Consider the following 16,952-nt stretch of genomic DNA (forward strand, 5'->3'; position numbering starts at 1 on the left):
GCTTTCTAATTTTAATTATTTAGTAATATAAATTATGCACTCTTATCCTGAAAGCTTGATAACATGGATTACAAGGTGGATTGTACGTCATAGTAATTGCTAGATTCGCCATATAGATATTCGTTCACTCGAGAAAACGTTTGATCGTATTACCCATGCATTTATATAACCTAGGCACGGTTGTGAATAATTCATACGTAATACGTCTTACCTGACATATATAGTCAATAAGCAATTAAAGAACAAAGGCAACGTGAAAGCGCTCTCCTGGCTCGGTTGACTGGGTGCGCTTATCAGATCCAAAGCTTTTGCGAAAGTAGGTCACAGATCTAAATCTAATGGTATCCAAAGTACTAAGGCATCAAAATGTGGGCACGTGTCGGGGACACATGTGATTATATTTTTAAGAATCGATGAAAAGTTAAGTATTCATGAGATATTTATATATGCGTGCACTTAAAACCAGGAAATGCCGTATGTCTGGTTCCCCGCTTTTGCCGGTATAAACAAACATATAACACATGACACTACCTTCACTTATATTTTACCTTCTAGAATCATAGCCCTAATGGCGATGCATTCATCGTACAATGTGTTCTAATGACTTGAGAAGAAAATTGGTTTCCGCGCGTGTAACCGTTAAGTTGAACAAGAGTTAACAGTTCGTTCGTTTATTTCCAGATGGTTGATAAAGAAATTAGTTCCAACTCCCAGTTATATGCGACCCTCCGGGGCGCTTGGATTTTTATTTATGTACTTTACTTTACTTTATGTACTTTTATGTATTTCGATACTTTTATTCTTAGATATATTGATCAAAAATATTCTTTAGCGATAACTTAAGATTTTACAAGAATTTAGTCAAAACATGTGAAATAATAAAACATTAAAGTGCATCTCCATTACTATTTTCAGTTGAATAAGCCCCATGCTACATCACCAACTTCTTATCCAAACCAGGACATCGTAAGCAATCGGATTTTCGTCGGTCTGCGAATTGATCTATACCAGTGCACTTGTTGAAACCTAGGGCGTTCGCGGCAACAGGTTGTTCATAAATTGTGATTCGTTGGAGATGTCCACGGGTCTTTGCACGCAATGCTGCCTGGACTGATAAGCCCGGAAATCGTGTCGCTTCCTTCTGTCCGAACTATGGAGGAGTCCCTATTCCCACCAATAGCGCGGAAAAGCGCAATCTCAGTCGCAAGCGAGAACGACCCTTACGACTATTGCAACCCTCCATCGCAGAGAGACCGGAAGTCGCTGACAACACGGGGGAGCGTTCCGGGATCCTTCTCGGCTAGCCCAATGAAATTCCCGCCGATAGATCGCGCCAATTCCACTAGCATCGCGAGCCTGCCCGGGTCCCGGGCAAATAGGCACCGGACCAGCAATCGGGAGCTCCGTGCAAACTACTGCAGATCGCCGAGCTGCCCTTCCAATCTTGGTTTAACCCGAACGGACAATAGAGTAGAGTTTAAAAAGTTCAATAGGAATCTGTCCCACACGGACGCCGAAAGCTCGGACGTGGGATCAACAGATGTCGAGAACACTACATCAAAACTTCCAAGTATTTTCACGAATGACAATGCGGGCTCGCCGGAAATTAATAACGTTACTACCCGACGAGAGAGGAATAAAACGGATAAGCTGAATTCACTATCGCTGCGTCGAAGTGATTCTTTTTTCAATGCATTTCCTCAAAATAACATAGACAATCGCCGACAGTTTTCAAACAGAGACACCGAGCAAAGGCAAGGTCAGACCGCCGCTCTCCTCTTACCATTACGACCTAACGCTCAAACAAACAAAAAGAAAAAGAAGCGAAGGGCGAGGAAGTTATCCGACTCCGACGTCGACGCTATGGATACCACACCGCGGAACGGCGCGGTGGACAACACAACCAAGCCGGCCGACGGCGGCGATTCCGACCTCGCGCTCAACATAATATCTCGCGAGAGCGAACGGTACGACGAGGATCTAGAGACGACGCCGCGCGCTATCGAAATCAGCTCCTCTCGGAAGGTGAAGCAATGGATGAGCAATAACCAAAAGGAAGGTCACATAAAGGTCTGACACATAAAGCCGGTCAGCGAATCATACATGCAAGCCGGCTTTCGACTAGTCATGCATGGAACACCGGCTCCCTTTCCGATGCGACGTTTTGTTTCTCATGTCGTTATCGTTTCTGGTTTGATTCCCAGTTCAAAAAGTACCAATATGACTACAGTATTACGTTTAACAAAATTTCCTGCGCGTCTTCTGACATCAGCTTGGAGATTTCAAGGGGAGGATCGCTTTTCTTCTCCAATTCTATGTTCGCGTGAATATATTTCTGTGTATAGTGAATATATTGCGAGTATTCTCACATTTAACTTAGCCTACAACGTAAAGGCTAAAATGTATGCATAATGCAATATCGAGCAGGTTTGGTGCTATTATAGACCGAATGCACAAAACAAGCACCCGTTACGAGTGTTTGAAATCCGGATTATGTTGTGTAAAACACCAGAGTGGATGAGGTGGTTATTTGACGCTTCAGTCTTCACTGATGTCATCAACTTGTTAAGCACGTTTTCACGTGAATCCTCGAATTGCAGAATTGGTTTAAACATGTCGGACATACAATGTTTTCGTTATGAACATAAAAACGCCACATAGCCGTCATTGATACCCTTAATCTGTTTGTATATAATCACTTTATGCTCATTCTTTTGCAGAGGTGAACGTGTTAAGCTTGCCTATTCACCAGTCTCAGAGCTCTCAGAGCTTATTAAATGTTATTTCAATGAGATTATCCTTTCGCGGCTTTATTTCCTGATCCGTGTTACCTGTATGTTAATACGATTGATTGAAATTCAGCCAATTTGCACAGTTACCAACTAAATGGGGTTAGTGGGTTAATTTAGGTTAATTATAATCCTAAATAAAAGCTTTCTTGGACGACATCAAATATATTCACGTAACACTGACTGCAAAAACTCTCTAATATATCGTTTTATGTAAGGTCTTCTATTTTTTCGTGTTATCCTGCTAAGTATGGGGACGATTCACACGTTCATCACTAATCTCTGCAAATTATAGTACCTTTTTTTTAATTGTAACACATATTTCTCATATTGTGTTTGCTTAATTTAAGTCATAGATCGGGAATGTCCTGTTCATGCCATATAGGTGTTTAACGATATTATTTCCAAATGAATACGAAACAAAGGGGGGTTACTATGCTATAACACGTAAATCAAGCATATGCGTTTGGATAGTCGGACTCTACCATAATTGTTGGAATGATATGAGTCGCGTTCTGAGAAAAATGGGCATAATGCATGTGTGTAAAGTGTTGTCCCAGATTAGCCTGTGCAGTTCGCACAGGCTAATCAGGGACGACACTTTCCGCTATAAACTAGATTTTCGGCTAAAAGGGACTTCCTTTAAACGAAAAATACCATTAAAGCGCAAAGTGTCGTCCCTGATTAGCCTGTGCGGACTGCAAAGGCTAATCTGGGACGACACTTTACGCACGTGCATTAAGCCCAGTTTTCTCAGAACGCGACTCATATGTTTCCAATCGTTTCAAAGTTAATTATTAAAGCCTCGTTCGGGTAAAACGGGGCTTGACGCATGTGCGTTCAATGCCGTCCTAGATTAGCCGACTGCTCAGGCTAATAAGCGGCGAAACTGTCCGCTTTTATGGTACTTTTAGTTAAAATGGAGTTTTATTTATGAACGAAAATCCAGCTGGTGCGGAAAGTATCGTCCGCTGTCAGTCCGAGCGGACTGAAAAGGCTAATCTAGGACGAACCTTAATGAACAAGCAATAAGTTTTCCCAGAACAAGGCTCATAGATTTTTACTCCTATAAAGTCACGTTTTGCTATATTTAAATTGAATTTCGTACACATTTGATTATTTATTTTTATTTATGTTGAATCATCTGGAATATATATTGTAACATATTAACATTATGTACATTTAAACATATAACTACCACATATATGATTAATTTAAAAAAAATGTCTTTTGCACAAAACCCATGCTCTGTAAAACCTACATTTCTGTGTTTTTTTCACAAGAAAAAGTCCGTGTGTACGTCTTTATCAAATCAAAATCGCAAACTTATATCTCGAGTAGGACTCGTTTAGGACTGATTGAAAACGAAATAATTGGAGCGATATAATATTTAACAATAAAACAATATGATTTAGTATTTTTATATGTTTTCACAATTTAATAAATTGAGTATCATACCTTAGATTATGAATTGAACTAATAAGAAATGAATTTTTAAGATATTTATTTTTTACCATATAAAAGGTCGATTCTATTCGACAAACGTACTTGCCGTCGTTGTGAAGCTTTTGTGATTTTACGAGTACATGCTGCATACATTTTTAACCCATTTATGCCTAGTGGACTCTCCCATCCTCCTAAATTGGATCAATTTATTTCCAAAATTAGGGATGTCTAGTATATTTATTTCTATATTTAGAATATTTCATACAGAAATTCCTTTAAGCAAATAGCGCAGACCCTGATGAGACGCCGCATCATGCGGCGTCTTATCTGGGTCTACGCTGTTTGCCAAGGCCTTTTTTTCTAGACGCTAGGCATATATGGGTTAATGCAATATTTCTGGTTCAGTGCTGCTTTTCTATGCCTATTTCATGCTCAATGCCCAAATCTTGTGTAATGTTTGTTTGTTATGCCCATTAATGTTCATATGTTTTATAACCTACGAAAGAAGGCTTCGCAAATAATCTTAATCACCTTCTTAATATTTAAACTGAAAAGTAGACTTCGTGGTATTGTGTTCGTGCACTTCGTTAGAATGTTATAAAATTGACTATCTTATAGATATACAACAAGAATAACAAGAATAATTGTGTAGTACAGAATTTTGATAACGTGGACATTTTAGTTGCTCTAAAATTCATACAAGCTTCAGCAAATTACAAGAACAAATAACATTTTAACAAGCCTAAAGTGTGCCAGGTACAAAAAGGTAATGAGTGCATTTGTGTACAACTCTTATAATTTAGCATACTCATTTGTGCGCGGCCGTAAACTAAAACGTGTACTTGAGTCTCACTTTGGGAAAACGGGGTTTAATGCATGTGAGTTTTCCCAATGCAAGGCTCGTTTGTTTGCTTGACTTCCTCTTAAGACAATATCGTTTCTGTTACATATATTATTTATGCATGTCTTGAGCTGTATTTAACTTGTTACAAGAGAATTTACTCTGCAATATTTCATTTCAGACATTGTTATAAGATTAAAACAAAATATTTATTTATCGCTATATGCAACTTCCTTTGTTTTTCTTTAACCCATGAATCCTATGAGATATTCAAATATTGATGCAATCTTGTGCTGTGTGTTTATATATGGGTGTGATGGGGAAGGGGGGAAGAACCGGATTGCCACCTGGGTGGCGTGGGGACCACAGACCGAGATAATATACGCCAGTAGTATTAACACATATATGCCTAGCGTCTAGGAAAAAAGGCCTTGGCAAACAGCGCAGACCCAGGTGAGACGCCGCATCAGGCGGCGTCTCATCAGGGTCTGCACTGTTTGCTTAAAGGATTTCTGTAGGAAATATTTTAAATATAGAAATAAATATACAACACATCCCTAATTTTGGAAATAAATTGATCCAATTTAGAAGGATCGGAGAGTCCACAAGGCGTAAATGGGTTAAGGTAGCCGTGGCGTAATGAATATTTTGTTCGCCTTATGGCCCTATTCCACTACGAAAACAAGCCCACGATTCGCTTCGATTTCTCACATTTATTGAATCGGGAAGACTCGTGACAGTCTGTGATTCAGTTACGACAGTGGTAAGATTGAGTTACGACGAATCGTGGGGTTCGGTTGAAGTCTTGCGAATAGGGTCGCGACTTTACTACGATGTGTAAGAATCTACTGCGACTGTACTACGAACGATGCAGATCGGTCACGACTAAGCTAGGACCTCACCGAACGCACCCATGAATTCGGCGTCAATATCTACTGATCTTGATTCTAACACGGCACGCGACTTGTTTTCTATAGACAAAGAAGGAAATAAAGTGTGGGTTATTCTGAAATAAATTATGGGCGGAGCTTAATGTTTCGAAAATAGTTCCGAATAAATAAAGAAAATATTGCAGTAAAATGCACGTGCTTTAATCCCTCTCTTAAAGAAATGTAAAAAAAATGTAGTACGTATATACATGTAATGAAACAACAAATTGTATATTTGGTGATAAGTGGCATGACGACGCCTGCTAAGAATTTGTTTGTTAAGAAACGTAATTAAGAAAACATTTATAGCATGTCAGCTTTTCAGAAGAATTAACACATGTGACGTCATTTAGTTTCTATGAGTGTTGTTCTCAATGAAAGTGACGTAAGTTGCAAAATATTTATGAATGAAAACGACGTCAAATGTTTGTACAATTCAATGACGTCACTAAATAGTGAACTTTGTACTATGAAGGGCGGAGTATCGAAAAATATAGTTCACGTCCAAAAGCTTGAAGCAAATCAATCAGAATCGTGAAAGAATAGAAATAATATTTTTCTATGATGGCTTGCTGTCGAATAACCCACAGTAAGGAGTATAGATTCGTGTTATCAAAGCACTCGTGCTCCGCATTCGTGATTTAATTCCTACGCATCTATACTCCTAACTGTGGGTTATTCGACAACAAAACATGATGGAAAAATATTATTTCTTTATCATTCTTTACAAAATTGTAACTGTTTCGTAACTAAATCGCGAGAATCTTAGCGGGATCGCAACTCAATCGGGGTGAACTCCTGAGAGTCTTGACAAAGTCGTAAATGATTCGTAGACAGATCACGTGATCACCGATTCCCCGATTGAGTCGCGAATTACCTAAGATTCCATTACAACGCCCAAGAACGCACTACGACACTGTTACGAGTCAACTGCGATTAAATTCAGTCTTGGAGGTCTTGGTCAAATTTTAAACACGTTTAAAAACTGGCCGCGATTTTTTGGGAGCTCACGACTCGCCCGCGACTAGCTACGAATGAGTTAGGACCTTCGCCGATTGAGTTACGAATGTCTCCGACCTCAAAATATTGGAAATCGGGAAAAATCGTGGGGAATCGGGTCGTAGTGGAATACCCCTATTAAGTGTCACCAAAAGACACCAAATATACCCAGAAAACGGACTCGATGGCGTTCGAAAAACATTCGAACTAAGTAAATAAGTTTAATCTGAACACTAATTGTGGAACCATTTACTACATAGATTAACAACCCGTGTACGGTAATAAGTTGAGTTATTACAGACATAGGGATAAACACTAAAACATCTTAATGACTTTTATATTTTACATCTGATTATAAGCTACTGTGAACCCGTAATTCATCTGAATAATTGCGTTTCATTTTTCGTAAAAAGGAATCGTTTATACAATATAAAATCGTGATCGTTGAATGCATTACACCCAGTCGCGCACACGTTACCTTTCATTGATCATGCAGCGCATGCAAACACAACGAGCCTCGCTCTGGGAAAAAGGGGCTAAATTAATGTGCGTAAAGTATCGTCCCAGATAAGCATGTGCAGTCATCACTAATCTGGGAAGATACTTGGCGCACATGCATGAAGTCCCGTTTTTTTAAGAGCGCGGCTAAAATTTCCCCACAATTGCTTCTCAGCTTTAAAATACTGTACCATAAACTTTTTGTTCTAGTATTGGAAAGTTAATGTCACAATATTATTCATGCACACTGTTTCAATTCTTTCAATGCGAATCAACTTATTATATTACAAAATAAGACCAAGGACAATCAATTACGATCTGAATATTCATGAATACTTGCGCATAATTTTGCCAGCTTTACTCTGCTTTAAAATTATGCGTTCCTATGATTTATTAAATGTGTCGCGTTCTGGGAAGACAGGGCATAATGCATGTGCGTAAAGTGTCGTCCCGGATTAGCCTGTGTAGACCGCAAAGGCTAATCAGGGACGACACTTTCCGCTTTTATGACATTTTTGTTTTAAATAAAGTCTCTTCTTAGTAAAAATCCAATTTAAGGCGGAAAGTGTCGTCCCTGATTAGCCTGTGCGCACTGCACAGGCTAATCCGGGAAGACACTTTACGCACATGCATTATGCCCAGTTTTCTCAGAACACGACTCATATGTTATTTGTTCACTATCCCTGTTGGTAAGAAGATCTGATATAATTCTCCTAGAGATTATATTGAGAATGGTGGCTTTCGGAAAGTAATGCTACTGTCAAACAAACGACATTTTTGTGAAGGCGAGTTGCGAAACTTAAATTGTTTCGATACATACCCATTCTTCAAATATGAGTTCTTCAAACAGATGTTTTCGAGTGAATACATGTATTTGGCTAATACGGATATTTAAATTATCGTATTTATTCTAATTATATTTAATTATTGCGATCATGCAAGATATACATAATGTGTTCAGTTAAAAAAATACATTTAATAATTATTAATATATTACACGCATATTTAATATTGAAGTTAAAATATATGTAGTGTAACGAATCTTATAAATATATGCAAGATGCTACCATCTTTACTTGAAATGTTATGTCAGATGAACATTTATTTCAAGATAGGAATATTGGGGTATTTAAATGAACAAATTTAATTATATAATTTAAAATATCATAATTCGAAATTAAAATGCTTAGCATGTTAGCATTAAAATAATAACCGAAGTTTTACATAGATATAAAAGTTCTTGTTTTAGCCTAGATTTATTATACGTACGTATAATCTTAACTCATTTATGCCTAGCGTCTAGAAAAAAGGCCTTGGCAAACAGCGAAGACCCAGATGAGACGCCGCATGATGCGGCGTCTCATCAGGGTCTGTGCTGTTTGCTTAAAGAAATTTTTGTAAGAAAATATTCTAAATATAGAAATAAATATACTAGACATTCCTAATTTTGGAACTAAATTGTCCAATTTAGAAGGATGGGAGAGTCCACTAGGCATAAATGGGTTAAAGCAAACGCTGAAAAAATTGTATAACTATGTCGTCAACAGCGCTATAGAAACACTTGCAAATCATGGAATACAATTGAATGCTTGCGTATGCTCTTCAAGAATGAATGGATATAAACCATTGTTGACGAACTATTTTATGATCCGTTTATTCGTTTTCACGCTCGAATAACAAGTTGACACAACGGCATAATCATAATTTCAAATAAGGAAGCGGAAATAACCATATAAATATTTAATCATTTAATTATTTTGTTCCGCTACTGAGGATTTTTCAGTGCAATGTATTGCATTTCAGAAATTTCATCTTTAATGGAAGAAGTTGTTGTCTGTTGTAGAACGGGGTCGCCATCGGCCCTTAATTTAACCCATTTATGCCAAGTGGACTCTTCCATCCTTCTAAATTGGATCAATTTATTTCCAAAATTAGGGATGTCTAGTATATTTATTTCTATTTTTAGAATATTTCTTACAGAAATTCCTTTTAGCAAACAGTGCAGACCATGATGAGACGCCGCATCATGCGGCGTCTCAGCTGGGTCTACGCTGTTTGCCAAGGCCTTTTTTTCTAGACGCTAGGCATAAATGGGTTAATTATTAAATCTCGGAGTTTGTTCATACGGAGTTTGCTTATTTATCAATATTCGATTATTTAAACATGGCGTTCATGTATCTCCCGTTGAGTTTCGTAGCCGACTTTAAATTTATATACTTAATTTGTTACATTATTGAAAAGGATATTTCAAGACATCTGAATATATTCATGTTTTTACCGGTCGAAATTGACATAAACCGACAGCTTAAAAGTAACTGAACAAAGAAATTAATAATTCGCTCTATTGTTTAAGATATGAATTGGGCTGGGATTTTTTGTTGATATTCCCTGATTTCATTACGGAGAATGGCGTAAAATGGGTAAAAATGAATGGGGCCGGGTTAAATCTCTCGCGTAATGTTTTTACTAAGCTTTTTAGAAATAAATACGGCTTTTCACAAAAACTGTTATAGTAACATAAAAGCTGAACGTTGTATGTGGTTCAGAAGAACTGTATTAAGGATCGAACCTGAGTACAAACGATACATTGAAGCCGAGGATCTCATCGCTTAATTCAGTCACTTGGTAGCTTAGTCGGAACCCATATGAACCTCGCTCTGCGGAAACGGGGCTTATTGCATGTGCGTAAAGTGTCGTCCCAGATAAGCCTGTGCAGTCCGAACAGCTAATCGGGAACGATACTTTCCGATGTACGTTAAATTTCGTTAAGAGAGTCTATTCTTAGCGAAGGTTTAGGCGGAAAGCGTCGTCCCTGATTAGCCTGTGTGGCGAATGCATTAAAACCGCGTTTTCAGAGCAAGGCTCATACTTTTCGAGTTCCGGATGTTGACTGTCTGTTAGCGCAGTGGTTTGTACACACGCTTATCACATACGCGACCCGGGTTCAATCCCCGCAGCTGGCGCACGCCAGCGTGATAAGTGGTCACCATATCGGACAAGCTGGGTTCCTTCCGGGTATATTGCAGAATATAACAAGAATATATCAGTGCAAAACCGAAATAGCTGGAAATTAATTTTCTCTGTTAGTCAAATCCGCGAGTCTTGTTAGTTAATGAGGTAAATGGGTCATCACAGCAGCTCCTGGCGCGGAAAGACCTCATAAACTTTGGATAACAATGCATCTGGATGGCCCGTATGCGCAGTGGTTGGAACACACCATTTACACCTCGAAAAACGGGTTCAATTACGTGTCCCTGTACTTCGGGGCTTGATTGGGTGGTCACCATACCGGATAGGCGGGGTTTGTACCCGGGGGTGTGGATACGCCGAGTACCCCATACAGCACAAGAACACACACACACACAATGAAATGTTCCTATTAAAAACTAAATAGATACACACCAAAATAGAAAATCGACCTCATATTTATAGGAGTAGGTATTTCATAGTTCCCAAAACTGCGTGAATCGTAAATGTAAGTTAATAAGTCGTGGGAACGAGTTATTAGACCCCCTAAGTCGAAGGAGCTAGTTACAAAGTCGTGGGAAGGACATACATAAAAACATGCACAAATGTCTTTGCCGCCTTAATTACAGTACAGACGGACACTACAGAGACACAGCTGAATCTAATAAATACGTAGTTACACAAGGACCTATGTTTATATCTTGAAGGCTAGTGAATGTATCGACGCGCATACAACTCTATATTTTCACACAGAAATAACGAAAAACATCCATAAAATAGTAAACCACATTGATCGTCTAAAAATAAGCGACGTTCACCCTTGGTTGCTATATATAGCTATGACTCGCGCAATTCCTGTGTTTACGAATTTGATATACCCGAGATTAAAACATGTAATTTATACAATAAACAAAATATATCAACTTTTAGCAATACAAAACTTCATGTGCTATCACAGCACATAGTTATTATAAAAAAAATATGTTACGGGACATATTTAAACGCAATTATGTCTGTTTATGTGTGGGGTTTCGGTAAACTGGGTCAACTCGGTAACGGACAAACGGAAATATCCCACACGCCTGTGGAAGTTAAACTACGTGAAAGCTGTAGAGAGGTCCAGTGCGGTGGACACTACACAGCAGTCGTCACCGATAGCGGGGCGCTATACACGTTCGGATGCGGAAAGTACGGCCGATTGGGGACCGGGGATGAGACGGACAGACGAACACCTGTGCGAGTAAGGATTACGAAGAACGGGAATGAAGTTGCCATACACTCGGTGAGTTTCCATATACAGTCAACTTGCCAATAGGGGGTCACATCAATAGAGGGTAACTTTTGTGTATTTCATGAAAAAGTAAAATCAAATCAAAAACAATTGTTGCATAGTGTGTCCCTTGGATAAATGTACAATTTTACATATTTGTGAAAAGATGCTCCAAACGTTGATCTGACAGGGGAGATAATGCTGTAAACAGTGATCCTTTATTGGCGATAGTGAGTGCTTTTGTGTGCATCATGCTATTATAGGTAATGTTTATTTATTTTCAATAAAACCTTTTTAAATCTTGAATATGGTTAAATGACAGCGTTATAAACTGTTTATTTTAAAGTTTTTGTGATCATATGATTTTTTTTCATTGTCGTACTTTCATTGGTCATTTTTGAAAAAAAAAATCAGAAGTGTACTGCGACAAAATAATAATACAGAAAAATGATATAATAGCATTTATTTGTATCCTCTTGTCATATATACACAAAAGCCCAAAGGACAAAATTCTAATGGAAATATTTAACTTTTTTTGGCATGTGATTCTCTATTGGCAAGTTGATAGTACTATCAGCTCAACAAGTTTGGCTTTTTGCGAATATTTAGATTCTTTTTTTATTCGTCATTTTCCAATACGAACATGTCTCACTTCCTGTTCAACGTATTTTTTTAGACTGAACAACTGATAGCTAGGTAGATTTTACACTTTCTGAAATGGCGTTCCGTTATCCGGTGTTATATATAGTAGACTAATTTATGGTCGTAAATAAGGGCAGTTGATGTATTGCGCGTATTACTCCTACAAATATGAGGTCGATATATAATCGGTAGATTACGTATCATCATTTGGACTATGCGCGTATATATTATTTTATGAGGAGAAATGATTAAGTTGAAGCTTTCTATTATATAATAATAAGGATACGGTTACCATTTGTTTGTTTGATTTAACTTGAAAGTTTTTTATAAGCCCCTGTGATATTGACCTTTATTCCGTTAATCTCAAATATGAGCATTTTTCCTTAACCGGCGTAATTAATATAATTATGATCCGCGGGTAATGCCACTACGTTAGGAATTTCTCTAACTTTTGTATGGAAACGGCCACTGTTACTTTGGTCTTTGATAGGTTGATCTCAAAAGCTATAGGCTTTTCCCTTTTATCCCGCGTAACCAACGTATTAACTTTTATATATATCAAACCGCTCTTTTTATCCATACATTCAGAAAAGCTCATGTGACCTTAATATTTGATCTGTTGACCTTAAATTTTAGTTAATAGGCATCTTCCTTTAATTTGAAGTAACCAGCGTACCCATTTCGATTATTATACCTCACTGCGATCCCTAGATTTCATGATTAAACGAATTTCATAATACGCGTCTCTGTGACCTTGACCTATCTTTCTTTTAGCCAGTAAATCAAATTAAATGATCAGCGATTTTTTCTTCTTTATAAATTACCGGTAAAAGGTACTTTCCCAAATGAGGAAAATTTGCATAATTCCCAATAGCCATATGAACAAATCCCAAAAGGAAGAAAAGTTCTATCAACACACTTTTAGTTATCTCCAAGTAAACAATAAAAATAGGGTTGAAACTGAGAATTGCGAGCAAAAAGGCATGTACAAGAATATTTGAAAAGACCCATAATTCACAATCAGAGGATTTCACGACGCGAATTTTCCCTATGTCATGTTTTTTTCGCGCTTATTTTGCCAATTAGAGCGGAACCGGTACTTATCTCAATTGGGAAAAATCGCTGTGATAATAGGAACAATCGTTCTCGAGATAGCGTGTGTAGAAATCGAAATGTTCTACGGACTGACCGACGCCCTTCTTACCGACCGACGGAAAAGTAAAAAGTGGGCATAAAAATAGACATATAAGGGGCGACAAATGTATAATCTAGGTAGTTTTGTGTAAACAATGTTTGTAAAGACTGACAGCAGTATTTCCGCAGCGGAGAATTTGAACGAAAGAGAAAGGACACTCTTTTCTAACACAAATGTTTGTTACAATTGAAGTTGTTATATGTATTACACATGTGAATATTTTTCGTACTGTGTTTATATGCAGGTTTCTTGCGGAAACTGGCACGGTGCAGCGATCTCTAACGAAGGCGAGCTCTATACCTGGGGCTTCAACAGAAGCCATGGCGTGCTGGGGTCTGCTGATGTCCCGCACCTTTCTAAACCATCCCTTCTACCAGGCCCTTTCACTATGAAGGTGGCCGGTGTGTCGTGCGGAAACAATTTCACCTTACTATGGACTACTGACGGGGTGCCGTATTCGTGGGGTTGCGGACGCCACGGCGTCTTGGGCCACGGAGACGAGTTGCCAAGGACTAACCCAACCTTAATTTGTCAGTTCGAGGCTGATGTCTCGCGCGTATCATTCATGAGCGCCGGATTTTCGCACTGTGCCGCTGTTACCGATAAAGGCGTCTATACGTTTGGTAGAGGTCAAGGCGGAGCACTGGGTCACGGTCAAGGTCACCTGGAAACAACATGTGTTCCGTCGTTAGTCAAGACATTACATCGCGAGTGTAAAATTGTCGAAGTGAGCTGCAGCGTAGGTGAAAAACACGGACACACGTTGTTTCTAGACGCAGATGGCCACGTGTTATCGTGCGGTGATGGTTATAAAGGTAAACTAGGGTTCGGTGACCAAATATCCAGGTTTACCGCGACGCAGATACCACAACAACACTTCAGTAATGAAAAAATACGTCACGTAGCGGCCGGTGGAATACACAGCGCTGCTGTCAGTTTCGTCGGACACATTTTCACGTGGGGCTGTGGGAGTGACGGCAGACTGGGTCACACAGACGGGAAGGGCCACCGTTACCTCTTTCGGTCGGATACGCCGAGGCTGGTGGAAGCGCTCTCCGAGCGAGGAGTCGCCACTGCTATATGCAGTTCATACTATCATGTTGCCACGCTGATAAGTTGAGTTTATACATGACATTTGTGCCCTGATACACTTACATTTTTACATTAACAACTTATTTGAGCGATTTATGTTTTGTAAATAGAGTATCCATATTACATAGGATCGCTATGTCTCCCTTGCAACAATTTTAGTTTGTTCAATCACGTTGCAATACCAGCTCAGGGATTGAAGCTCCCATTATCCCGCATATATATTAAGGCAACTATTGCGAGGATTTTGATCACGTTGCAGCGGCGTTTGCACGTGTAACGTTGTGTTTCGATTGATGATTTTATATATAAGAAAACACTCTCCACACATTAGGGATAAGGATTCAATTATTGTATTGTTTATACCCTGAAAACATACAGATGTAGATGATTACCGGTTAAGCTTGTTGTCGATCGCTTGTGCGACTAAAAATCATGTAGACGACTACATGTTCAGCTTTTTGCTTATGTGTATCGCTGGGGCGCTCGAAGGTCTTTCTGTTAGCACGCAATCGGGCCATTTCGCGCGAAACGGAACGGCCGTGGCAGGTCTTTTTTTCGAGCCTGCTTCAGGCGCCATAAGTCTAGGAACAATTCGAGTCCATTCAAAATGTAATTTCTGCATATAAATTATGTTTTCTTTAGGGGATTTCATTCGTGACGCTTTCAGCGCTTATGTAAAATTCAGTTTTAACTCGCATGCAATGTTCACTTATCGGTATATTCCTTATTGTCGGATTATTTAACTGATTTGACACACGATAAACCTGATTTGACACACGATAAACATGTTTTTACCAATATTAAGACTGACGTTTAAGATTAAGTTTTACAGTAGCACGTTTTCTTGAATACTAAATATATATTGACATCTAACGGTATTGGGAAAACTGGCAATGGCCATTTAGAATAACTTTTCCTGTAAGTCCAGATAATGCATGTATCATAAATATAATATATAAGAGTAATAATAACAATAAGATAAAAAATTTTTTGCGTATTTACCGTATGCAAAACTGTCTGCCATCTTCTTAAAAGTTGTGTCGTAATGCAGATTGGACGCACTATACATGGAACACGCCTTACATTCTCATACAAGCTTGCAGACCGATATCTATTAACTTATTTATCTAGGATGATATTATTTAATGTTGTTTATCTATTGAATGGAAATTAATTGTATACAAGAACACTGATCAACACATCAACATGTAAATATTATTTCATGTTTAAGACCTGCGTTAATGTTGTAGAACTTTGGATCAGACCTCTTTCCCATTAATAATGTTTAAATTTTGATAAGTTACTGTATACCTTATGTTTTTTAATCTTCCAATCATTGACTGCTGGTCGTAAATGCGATGCATGAGGTTTGTTTATTTGGATTTTCGCCATTTTGCAACAATATTTCAGTCCAATTAGTGCGGTAAAGAGACAATGTCGCATGAAGTGATTCACTTATTCCCAAGCATAACGCCATTCAATTAGCCATGGACATTGCTACCATATAAAAGGCATGTTTCCAGTAGTAGACCACTTCTAGATTGCTCAATTTAATTTAAATATGCATTCACCATGAACAATATATGAGACCCAATGTTCATATTAAGTAATGAATCTACGAGTTGTGTGCCCATGAACTTAGTCACGGTAATGGTTGCCACATAACAAGTTTACAAATGGTTTAGCGAACTTCTAAATTGCTCAAGCAAGAGATGTTAAAGACACAATTTTCACCAACTTAAGTCATAGGCAAGTCAACTTTACACAGCTGTCTTGCCTGTGGCAATGAAGTGCGGGGTTTAAATATATTTGTTAATGCTCTATTTTCCCAGCAATTAACTGTAGGCTTAATATTTTTCAGCACCATGAACTGAATAAACAAGACACGATTTACTTGTCAAAAGTTCTTGAGATGAGCCAATATTTCTGCTGTGGAGAGGACAACTTACTTCATATGTAATAAAATTAATCTTTAAATAGGTCATCACCATAAAGTGTACATGTGCAAATCTCTTGTTTCAGTCCAAATGGGTCACAAGTTGTTGAGTAATTTGCCCTTGAACTCAGACGTGTTGATTTTTAAGGTCCTAATTGTGGAGCGAACTTTTCTTCTTTTTGAGCAAAAAATGTCATCACTAGAAAGTGAAGATGTGGAAGACAATTCCCACCAGCAGTTACCAAAACATCTCCAGAGTTTATGGCCCTTGATCATAGCTGACAAAGCAGTGCTGGGGCATAGGGTATTTGAACTAGCATGAGTTGGACATCTGTTCAGGGAAATGTG

At 38.4% G+C, this 16,952-nt stretch overlaps 2 protein-coding genes across 3 annotated transcripts in view; both read left to right on the plus strand.

Annotated features, from left to right (window-relative positions):
- LOC127873045 (uncharacterized) overlaps nt 1-5,298 on the plus strand; it is a 28,598-nt gene extending 23,300 nt beyond the window's left edge. For both annotated transcript variants that reach the window (XM_052416608.1, XM_052416607.1), the window contains exon 2: nt 916-5,298. In XM_052416608.1, coding sequence (XP_052272568.1) covers nt 1,099-2,076 — 978 coding nt within the window. In that variant the 5' untranslated portion in view covers nt 916-1,098 and the 3' untranslated portion in view covers nt 2,077-5,298. The remainder of the gene's footprint in view (nt 1-915) is intronic.
- A 6,024-nt stretch (nt 5,299-11,322) lies between these two features.
- LOC127873042 (uncharacterized) lies at nt 11,323-15,062 on the plus strand. Its single transcript, XM_052416605.1, has 2 exons — nt 11,323-11,751; nt 13,821-15,062. Exons 1-2 carry the CDS (start codon nt 11,479-11,481, stop codon nt 14,694-14,696), a joined length of 1,149 nt encoding a protein of 382 aa, XP_052272565.1. The 5' UTR covers nt 11,323-11,478; the 3' UTR covers nt 14,697-15,062.
- The last annotated feature ends 1,890 nt before the right edge of the window (nt 15,063-16,952 follow it).

This window comes from Dreissena polymorpha, chromosome 3 (assembly GCF_020536995.1).
Source record: "Dreissena polymorpha isolate Duluth1 chromosome 3, UMN_Dpol_1.0, whole genome shotgun sequence".
Lineage (NCBI taxonomy): Eukaryota > Metazoa > Mollusca > Bivalvia > Myida > Dreissenidae > Dreissena > Dreissena polymorpha.

Excerpts from the sequence above, each read along its gene's own strand:
- LOC127873042 (XM_052416605.1), top strand. The coding sequence starts at position 11,479 with ATGTCTGTTTATGTGTGGGGTTTCGGTAAACTGGGTCAACTCGGTAAC. Across the intron at positions 11,752-13,820 it reads ATGAAGTTGCCATACACTCG|GTTTCTTGCGGAAACTGGCA; the intron begins GTGAGTTTCCAT and ends GTTTATATGCAG.